Raw genomic sequence first — 11,254 nt, forward strand, 5'->3', positions numbered from 1 at the left:
AGTTGTTCTGAGCAAAATGTGTTAGAGTAAGTCAGAGCCACCAGAGGAATTCAATGACTTGTAAAGAGACATAGCAGGTTTCATACTCTGTTACCAGTAATGTAAGATACACATATGTAAGGCAAAGTACGTATTTAAACACACTTACATGGGCAATATCTTCTGTAAAAATATTTACAATTTAAAATAAACCAATTTAAGAAATGGATGAAAGTAAAAAAATAGGATACAGAAAACTCCCTCATACCATGGAGCATCACCTAAATGAATATCATTTGGCATCAAGAGTCAACTCATTACCTTAAAATTTGTATGTTACAAGTGCATAGTTGTGTTGCCTTCTCCTTAACTATCAGCATTTACAGTTGCTCCAGGCTGCAAGCATAGTGGTACAGTGTTAGAACAAATTAACATTTACTACTTGCTCTCTCCTTTGTAAGGAAACCTGCTATAAAAAAACAAACAAAACTTTTCCCCAGATAGTGAGCCATGTGTTAAAAATGTGGCTACAACAGCAAAGGCCATCTTTCCTGAGCCAGGAACTTTAAGGTTAGAAAGATTGTACAACTGATACTAAGCCCTTTTGGCAATCAAACATATAGGAGTATGTAAAGCTGATAAATCAACGTAGGAAAGATGCAATCTATACTATTGCATTTGTGTGTGTCTGCTACATTCAAACTTTTAATGTTAATAAAAGCCATGGCTACTACTCGCCTTACTATTCAGCCTTATCCTCCAGAGTCACTTCTGATTCTCTCTGAAGGACGCACGTGCCACTTTCCCCAATGAGAATCTGACACAATTGTTAGAAGCCATGTTTCACTAGCACTGTAGCAGTCTGCAATCAGGGTACTAGCTCTGATTAACAGTGTCTCCTTTCAATAGTACATACTCACCAATCTTTCTGCTGAATTAAAACAGCCTGAAAGTGTTCCAACAATGCAAGTTGACTGTCATACTTGCTGCTTTTCAAGATGGCATTTCTTTGGCATTCGTTAGGTTTTTGCCCAGACATTGGCCACTGTCATAAATGCTCATAATGATACAATTTAGCAAGCAAGAAAAAAAACCCAGAACTGATAGCAATTTAATGTAGGAGTGATTGTATGATCACCAAACATCTGATGTTAGATGTCATTAAAGTGCTGCTTTATAATCTCTGTCAGCTTGTGCTAATTACAGACAGAGAGGTCTGGAATTTTTACAAATCCCAAAGTCACATCTGAACAGTTTGTATAATCAAGCTGTCTTTTAGCCTGGTGAGGAAGCATCATCCATGAGCACTGGAACTTTGCACTAAGTTTTGCAGTTCAGTAGCAGCCATCTTTCCAACTCTCGTCTTTCACGTTGCCATAGGTTTTGGGAGTGGGTAATGATCTGAAATAAAATGAGGTATTTTTCAGGTTCATACATAACTGCTGAAGTCTCCATACAATACATAAGAATTTAAACATTTAATACACATTTCACTCATTTACTTCTCTGCAATACAGTTCTACTTAACATAAATTCCAAAATATTTTCAGTTTCAGGTTCTGTGTGTAATGAAATGTCAGAAACATCTGCATAAATAGACAGAAAACTTTTTGATACTACATTCTGTGAGAATACAAACGTAATCTGCTAATCTAAAAATAGGCGCTTTTTTTGCAGTGGTGTATAAACAAGGAAATCCTTGTTCAGAGTATTATATTTTGCTTACCTCGAAATCTTGACTTTCATAGCTACTTCATTATTGCATTGTGTACAGATACTACGTTATGTATGTCAACTTTCAAAAAACAGCTGTGTGAGTTTAATAAGCAAAATGCTTTTCTGTAAGACAAGTGTGATTTGATTTGGACAACCACACTTTGCTACTATTAAAAACTTCCTCTCAAAAACAACTACTTTTTATTACACACAGTTTCATACTACTGACAGACTCGGAGTGCAAAACAGTCAAGACTGTGACAGTCACTTGTCACTCCCCTGCCCAGCACTCACTGCAGAACAGAACTCCACATTGCTATTTACGGCTGCTTCATCTTTTCTGTGGTACTGGAGACCAACTATTTATCCTTTCTGTTTAAGGGGGTTCTTAGTATTCCTCATAGATGACTACTTCTTTATGTCAGCTGGCTTCCACTTGGTATGTTCAGTCAAAATCCACATTAGCATGGTATGAAGAGCAAATGTTCTAAATTATGCATCACTTCCTTCTGATTCTCCTTAAGACAAACTGTCCATGTAGCCTTTCCACTTAATTCTTCATTTGCCTTGTGGTTGTTTTCCAAAGCACTCTGACATTAAGGAACTTCCCCCACTGGGTGCTAGCACAGAGGTTATGTTTGAGATGAAAATTCTGTTTTGTCCTGTGGGTTTAGTGTATTGATTTTTACATTAAGTTTAGCAAATGCTACGGATGCTTCCTCATGTGTCTTCCTTCCTAAAGTTTACAGCTGTAACTGTTCTCACCATGGTACCACTGCTTAACTTGTGGATTACAAAAGGAAAATAGTTCTGACTTCAGAATGCGTCGCTCAGTGGTACAAATGAATGTTCACTTGCCAGCTATATTTTGGTAGATTTTTACCACATGCAGACAAATTATTATTGCCTTCCCAGCCCAGACTCAGACACTTTATTTACTTAGTTCAGTATCTTTTGTTGTTCATTGCACTGTCACTCCTTCACCTTCACTCTCTAATTCAAGAACCTTTTAATCTCGTTTTTGCTCAAAACTATTCTGGAAGTCCAAAACAGTTTTGAAGCAAAAACGAGATTAAAAGGGCCTATGTTTATAGGCAAATACTTCTCCATTTCCATTCTAAAAACCGGGAGATCAAAATAAGAATAGCAGGAAGGAGCAGCACAAATATACAATGTACAAAATTCATTATGAAAACTTCATGCTAAGACTGCCAGTCACACACTCACCTGCGGACAGGCTGTGCGAGTTTGCTACGAGGCACTGGGATGCCCCCCGGAGAAGGGGCACTGGGTCTGGGCAAACCACTCCTCATCCCCGCTGTCCCTGCCGGTCTGGTAAAAGTAGCACTGTTAATACTGCTGGCAGGGCTTGGCAAGCCTGAACTCTGGGCTGCAAGAGGCCCTGGTGAAGAACTACTGTGTGTCAGCTGTGTGGCTTCTGGAGAAGCAACAGAACCCGGTCCATGGTTACTGAATGCTTTCACTGGTTGTCGGAGAGCTAGGGGAGACGGTGCTGCAGGTGAGCGGAACTTACTTGAAGAAGGTACTGAAAAATAAAATACAGAAGTTACTTTCCAGCTTAAGTTACAGTATAACTGAAATTAAAAACAGGAAATGACTTTATGTGAATATTCAAACAATATGGAATGTATAATGGAAAACAGCCAATCAAGCAGAAATGAGAAACAGGAATTCAGATGTCCTCTTTGTCATGTCGTAACTCTAATGCCCCATTTGCTTACTACAAATATTTATTTACCTGGATTTACAAGTAATACTAGTAAGTCTTTAACTGCTGTTATCAGCCAAGTCAAAAGAAACAGAGAACATAATTATTAAGAAGAAATTTAAATGCTTCAGAAACATGTGAACCTAATTCCCATCCCTGAAAGAACATGTGGAAGAATACAGTATTCTAATGTGATAGTCTGTAAATAAATTCAAAGTGTATATTAGCCTTCAGTGATAACATTCTGAGTGCAGAGCATCTTTGTGCTTCTTTTATGCTGTTCTTTCTAACCAAATCCATTGAATTAGAATTCACCTAAAATACCGTCACATCCCAGATTTATTAACTGATGGTAAAAAAAAAAAAAGGCTCAGCCAACCCCAACACCAGTGAGATTAAGGTGCTGCTATGAAACTTAAACCAGACAACTAACAATTTATAGCCTTCCTCTTCTTACAAACATTATCTAAATTATCAGTATAACTAATACCTGTATTGAAATACTTTGTATCTGAGTTTGTATGCAAGGATTTTATTGAGTCCTTTCTGGGAAAGGTTAGTAAGCTAGAATATTCAACAGTTCTTTGATAATGCCAAATGTTAAGCATAATTCTTCACGAGTATAAGAAATATTTTCAAGTTATGCATAATGTATCACTAAACAGAATACTTAAACTAGTCCATTATTTTCATACTTAAATGGAATTTCACCAGCCTTTCAAACTGATCAGGGTGGGTCAGTAACAGTTGAAATAGGACAATCAAATCAATTAGGAAAGTAAAACAAAATCACATTTACATTTAGTGAATTTGCACAAACGAGCTGCACGTAGCTTTTGTTGTCATTTTACAAGGTAAATCCTCTAAGAACATGAGGAATGAGAGAAGAGACAAGTAGTGACAGGAACATGGCATCCAAAATGGGGTAGAGAGGAAGTGGTAGTTTTCATGTGGTATTTTGAAGCCATTTCTTATTAATCTTCCCAGACACCCCCCGTATGTGCCTCATTACAGATATGAATTAATTTGATTCCGTTCTGGATTATCCAAGAAGGCCTTTCCACTGACAGTGGTATCAGACACAGCATGAAGCCGCTGCGGGAAAAACTGACAAAAAAGGTGGCAGAGATCTCAACAATACATGACAGTTGGTAAGTAGGGAGGAGAATAAATAAAACACCTTAAAATAAAAAACTTGGCATCAAGTCAGAGGATGGACTAAGGAAAGCATTAACAGCAGAATGACTGGACAAGAAGAGCAGCAAAGTGCTCCTAGGATTAAGATTACATATCAGAAGTTTTAAAAATGTGACACTGCCTGTAACACTGGTACAACTGACTCTGCAGAATTTCAAAGTGATTCTACAGTGTAAACAAAGGGAGCTTTTATCACTAAACTTCTCATCACAGCACTTGCTTGGAACACAAATACAGCATGATGTTAGCAACTGACCACTGGAGCAATGCCAGCGTATGAAAACTGAATACAGCTTTGGGCCTCTGATAGGCACAACAGGGGGAAGGTTTTTAGGTACAGAATATAAGCAATGAAAAGTTTTAACTGAAGAAAGCTTGTCACTTTCTCAGTGAAAGTAAACATCCAGTAAATCAGTCCTCTCCATTCTCTCCAGTTTTCTGTTGACCATATTTTACCATGCTTCCAACTTGAGTCGCCAATTCATAAAATGTTTCCTGTCAGCACAGCACTGCGGGCATTGCTGAGAGCTGTATTCATTCTCGTACATAAAGGAATGAATTGTCTCCCAAGACGCTGTGATCTCAAAGCAGTCCACATGATGCAATCTCTGGAAAACTGCCTAATAATTCTGCTCAACATATAAAGAATTTTAGAGCACTTTTGAATATTTAATAAAACTCAGTTTGGCCTGTTTGTAAGACAGGATCACAAAGAATGAGGTACTGCCTTAGTCAAAAGCTATTTGATAACTGTATACCCATGTGCAACATTGAGCTGATCCACCTTTAATAAAAACATGGAAACTTGTAAGGGCAGTGCTTAGCAACTCCCTCTCCTTAGAAACTAAACAACTGGAACCAAATACAATTAAAACATCTGTCAACAATAAAAATAAATGGCACTGTGCAGTCACAACGTTTAGATTTCTCACCCTCTCTGGATTCTGTCCTGGATTGTGGGCAGGGAGCAAGATATCCCCACCTGGCAAAGTAGGATTCTGTGAAGCTACAACCTCATCTGGCTTGTATCCCAAGGGCAGCTGATGCACACCAACTTGAAACCAGAATAAATTCTAATGCAGCTGCTAAATAATAACTACTGTGATGAGATGATTCAGACAGATACGAAAGAACAGATGAGGTAGAATAATGGGAATCAATAAACTGTTCCGTCATCTCAGTACAGGAAAGACATGGACCTGCTGGAGTGGGTCCAGAGGAGGGCCACAGAAATTATCAGAGGGCTGGAGCACCTGTGCTATGAAGAAAGGCTGAGAGCACTGGGGCTCTTCAGCCTGGTGAACAGGCGGCTACAGGGTGACAGTATTGCAGCATTTCAGTACTTAAAGCAGGCTTATAAAAAAGATGGAGACAGACGTGTTGAGACAGGACAAGGGATAATGATTTTAAACTAGAAGAAGGTAGACTCAGACTAGATTTAAGAAAGACACTTTTTAGGATAAGGGTGGTGAAACACTGGAGCAAGCTGCCCAGAGGCTGTAGATGTCCCATCTCCGGAAACATTCAACGTCAGGTTGGATGGGGCTCTGAGCAACCTGATCTAGTTGAAAATGTCCCTGCTCACTACAGGGGGGTTGGATTAGATGAGCCAAACTATTTTATGATCTGACTGATACTGGATTGCTATAAAAGCCTTAACAAATGTGTTACAGTGAGGTGAAGAGTTAGTTATTTGAATGTATTTTGAACTGTTTTACACAAAATGGTAAAAAAAAAAGCCAGTGTCTGTGTGTGAGAGGTGTTAAGCTACGTTAACCAGTTGTTGCTTATAGATGTTTATTCTTTTGAAACAAAAATCTTGTTTCATTACTGCATAATGCTTCTATACTTGTGAGAATCTCAGAGCAGAAACAAAAAAATCAACACATCAAGGACTATAAAATAGCAAGTAACTGAAAAGGACGTGTCGGGTCCTCATCTGCAGTGAGCACTGACAGCAACTATAAACTGGAATACGCAAGTGGTGGTGCAACATGCGCAGTTCCTCATTCTCTAAGGTTTAATAAAATTTTACAAATAACATAAACTCAAAGAGAAGTTAATTTTCTGTACATTTCCACAGCTCCAGACAAGGCTATTAACCTAGTAAGTGTTCCAGACATCCAGATGAAGGTGAAGGCACAGCTAACTGGAAAGACAGCACAGAAAGCTTTGCAGAGGAATCAAGATGGTGGTCTTATGCCAAAGCATAAGCACTGAGAGAATTTTTCTCCATTTGGTATGAAATATTATGAAGATTGTTGGGAGACCTCCTATTAAGCCAAATGAATCTGCTTCAAAGTCATTATACTTTGGCTACAACTTTCTGAATGGAACGAAGTTGACTCAGAGAAGTTAGCATTGTTAAATAATGGAGACAAATATATGCATTTTGTCAGCCACCCTCAGCATCACACAAAGGACTCTTCCAAACCTTGAAGAATTCTAGCATATATAGAGCTTATTAATTCCAGTGAAATATGATTTTTAAACTAGATCTTCTAGATCGTAATAGACAACAGGACCAACTATGCTTAAAACCAAAATCATGAACTTATCTTAGTAGTGAAATTGAGGCAGTGTCACATACAAGGCTGAACTAATTAAAAATGGGTTAAAAGTTATCTAACTGGATTAGAGACTCAGTATATTTAATTTTCTTCTCAAAGAGAAGTCAACTTCAGCCGTTAGCAAACTGGAATGTTATCTACAATAGTCTCTAATTCCTTGAGAAAAAATTACAAATCTAAGTTACTGCACATGGGGGTGAATCTTCCAGTTTTGAGAGGAAAAGAGAAAGCGCGAGCACGTGCACATGTATGCACAAAACAAGTTGACAATCTACGTTCATCTTTTCACGGTTAAGCTCATTAGCTTTTGTTTCCAGCACAAAGGATGATATTTTCACTTGTCTGCATACTTTTGCACAATCAAAAAGAGAACAATTTTTACAACTCTTGTTTTAAAAGGCTGTATTTTACAACTTAAAAATTTCCTACCCAAATGTAGCCGTAATGAATATGGATTCAGGAGTCTACTTTTCTAATCCAGATTTCCTGATTAATGCTAGAAGTCACCAATCCTTGGATTTTATCTCAATATCTAATTTAATACTTTTTTTCCTACACATTGCAGGGATGTATTTTTAATGTTTAGACCAAAAAGTGACATACTTTGACACAGCAAGGACCACCTGGTTAATCTCAACATGCAACAGCAATTTTATTAATCTAGAATGTGTGAGATTTAATGCAGGTGAGCAATTATCTGAGATTTGCTGGAGCTTGATAAGAGGTTGTAAGTTAATTACCTCCTTTTGTAGATGGAGTTTGAAGAAACTGTTTGGTTTTGAAGGCAGCACGAGGCAAATTTTTCTGCCTTTGCAGAGCTGTTGAAAGACAAGAAGTGTTATATTTGTCTAAGAAGATCAGAAAACTAAATTTACTGGGAATTTCAGAATTGCACCCACTTGTCAAGCAACAAGGAACAGAGTGAGTAAAACACTCAAAAAGCTGTTATGACTCTGGAAGTGATGGGGTTTTTTAAATGGTGCTTGCTCTTAATGGCAAAGAGTTACAGAGGAGCATGTCAGAAATTTCGCAGTGCAAAGTGCGCAGATTCTGTAAAGTAAAGCTTCTTGCAGGGCAAAAAGCCCAGAAATGCAAAAAAAATTAATATACCAAAGGGAGAACAAGCCACCTAGCAAACATGCTACAGCAATGTGAGTGCAAGATCAGATACAAAGATGAAAATTAAACTGTCATATTTGACCTAGCAAGACTAAACTTTTAATTTTAACACTATACAGAAGCATAAATCTCCATCTAAATGTGATCATCATATTAAAAAGTTATATTTTTCAGTCATGCAAACATAAGACATTTTGAGAGATATCTGGGGTTTTTTCCCCTCAAAAGGCATACAAGAGAACTCAAACTTAAAACAAAGACATAACACTAAGAAATATCAGCTGCTAGCATGACAAAAATTGTTTTTTATTGCTCCTATGTCCTGCCTTTTTTCTAGTAACATTCAAGGGCTGATGCTGCCTTGAAATGACCTCACTACCTACCAGTTACCAAGAGAGAAGCCAGCGTTCCAAGAGCTGCAGAATCTTGGCAAGGAGAGGATTACCTACTGCCAGAAGGAACGCATCGACTCAGTGTATTTTCACCACAGCATATTTAAGGGAGGGAAGGAGGAAAGTAGTCAATGAAATAAAGCTTTGCCTACAGAGGCTTCTTAAAATGATAAATGTAGGAATAGGCATATCTGCTCACCCTAGTGTATGGAGTTTTATACCGGCATAAAACTGATTGCACTAGCAAGGCTTATTTCCATAATGAGAAGGAAGAAAGATGGGGGAACAGCTGTGCATATAGATCCTGTCCTTGAGTAAGGAAGCTCAGTAATTCTGTTGCTATAAAGAAGGTAAGGGAAGAGCAATTAGAATCATAATAATAATTAATCATTTTCTAAACTTGACAGCATATAATAATTACCATCACCTTTCCTATCCTTCAGTCACTGCAAAATTCACAATATTTTGTGAACTAAAGAAGTAGTTCATCATGTGCTTTACCTTCTTTCTGGAAATATGACTGGGTGGTCTATTCATTTCAGTCTTAATAACTAACTAAACCTGTCATTTTCAACAGCAAAAAGGAATTAAAGTGTTTATAAACATGACAAAATGCTGCCTGTGGCTATTAGGAATAAAAAAATCTATTCCTTCTACCAACTAGAATCTGATGCAAGAAAGCATGTGGCAATACGCAATTCTTATTCAACTTCTGGCACGTGGTCTTGCCATAAACTTTTTTAAGGCATACCAATGAACAGCCAATGAAACACAGTAAGATGTTTAAAAATGAGCACAGTTCCCAGGAATTTAGTGAGGCAGACCACTGGCCAGACTGTTTCTGACCAGAAGTATTCCAGTATACCATTTTTTACTGAATCAGTGTTTTTGTTATACCACACCAAATGAAGAACAGCTTATTCCTTTGTATTTATGATCTTGAATTTAGTTTGCCCTAGTTTGTTCAGTTAATTTCAATATGCTACTGCACATGGCACTAGATTTCTTCCCCCATCATCATTTACACTGCTTGCAAGTCAGAGATGTGGGATGATACGGAAAGGACTTAAAAATATATATATCACATTCCTTCCTTCTCAATGTAGATTCCAGGAAGTAAGAGACTCAACAGCTAAACAATTTTGTGCACTGAATCACTGAAAAGAACTTCAGGCAGTGCAATTTCAGCAATGCTGAGGAAACATGCAGTTGAGATAAGCGCGGAGTGCATGCTTATCCACACTATCTGCTGCTCTTGAAGTGCTCTGTGTGCTGTTAGGTTACCTGTCACAAATGGTGCACGCTGAATACACAGTTATGTTCACTTCTGATCAACAGTCCAGTTTCCTTGAAACATACACCTTCTTCTTTTACTCTGAACATGCCAAGCAGTTGGATCTTGGCAAGCAGACTAGTTACTTTACTGATAGTTTGAACAAACTACAGCTTAGCTCTTTGAAAAGTACTATATTTAACTCTGCTTAAATATTTAACATCCAACTGCTAATAATGCCAGGTAAGTACAAAAGTATCACACACAATCCACCAGAAAGCACACAGTTCTGATGTGGAAGCCACCCTAGAAGTTCTACAGCTTTGCACAATCTATGTGGTGTAGGACCCAAATACAGACTTCCTGTCAGTCTAACACTTTAAAGTCTGAAAGATACCTGTTCCTTGGAGAACACGAGTATTACTGTATCTTCCAGTGTTTTAAGGTGAAACATTTCATAGCTTTCATATATAAAAAGGACTTTCTGCATAATGGCATGAGGAATCAGATATGAATGAAGCTGCTAATAGTTACAACTGCTATTTAATTCACTCAATCTCTTTTCAAAAAGAAGCTGGATTCTTCAACACATTACAGCTAAAACCTAAAATGCCAAATGTTTTCATGTTTTACAGTTATACTTCTAAACATATGATACGTGTCTTCCCTTTACTCTTTAAGCAGCAAGCGTGTACAATTTGCCTACGTAACCATAAGAGGAATTGTCTTTTCAGAAACTTACTGGATTCCTAACTCATTTTTGAATGCCAGCAACCATAGCAAGTTCAGTATTGCAGCCACAGCAAATGTGCAAGTAAATTATGAACAGCAGATCTTTGACAAAGAGAAAAGTAGTGACTTTGGGTGGCAAGCCAGCATCTTGCAAAGGTAAGCTCATGCAAAACTAGCAGGTATATGAGGAAGCTTCAAATACCAAGACCCAGAAGTCATTGCCAAGGGAAAACAAAAAATTGCTGCAATTTAACAGTGCTTTGTGCAAGGTGACAAAATTAAAAAAAAAACCAATAAAACAAAAAGTATACAATAAAAAGGACACAGTTCTGGAAATTTTTATACTATGTACAGTTTTGCAGAGAATTTTTTAATCCAGACTAAGCAAGGATACTTACTCATTGACTTCATACACAAACCGTTTTACGATTGTCAATAGCAAGACTCTGACAAACATCTGTAAGAGCAGGGAAACTGTAAAAGCTAGAAATCTGGGCTTTATCAATGATACTTAACTTACATTTAAATGTAAGTTGGTCTAGAGCGG

General features: G+C 37.7%; 1 protein-coding gene across 1 annotated transcript in view; it reads right to left on the reverse strand.

The window, feature by feature from the left end:
- Nucleotides 1-724: 724 nt before the first annotated feature.
- SLAIN2 (SLAIN motif family member 2) overlaps nt 725-11,254 on the reverse strand; it is a 25,241-nt gene continuing 14,711 nt past the window's right edge. Inside the window, exons 6-7 of the mRNA XM_010167636.1 lie at nt 2,923-3,241; nt 725-1,380 (exon numbers count right to left, since the gene is read on the reverse strand). Of these exons, the coding sequence (XP_010165938.1) occupies nt 1,314-1,380; nt 2,923-3,241 (386 nt within the window). The 3' untranslated portion in view covers nt 725-1,313. The remainder of the gene's footprint in view (nt 1,381-2,922; nt 3,242-11,254) is intronic.

This window comes from Antrostomus carolinensis, unplaced genomic scaffold (assembly GCF_000700745.2).
Source record: "Antrostomus carolinensis isolate BGI_N321 unplaced genomic scaffold, ASM70074v2 scaffold12535, whole genome shotgun sequence".
Classification (NCBI taxonomy): domain Eukaryota; kingdom Metazoa; phylum Chordata; class Aves; order Caprimulgiformes; family Caprimulgidae; genus Antrostomus; species Antrostomus carolinensis.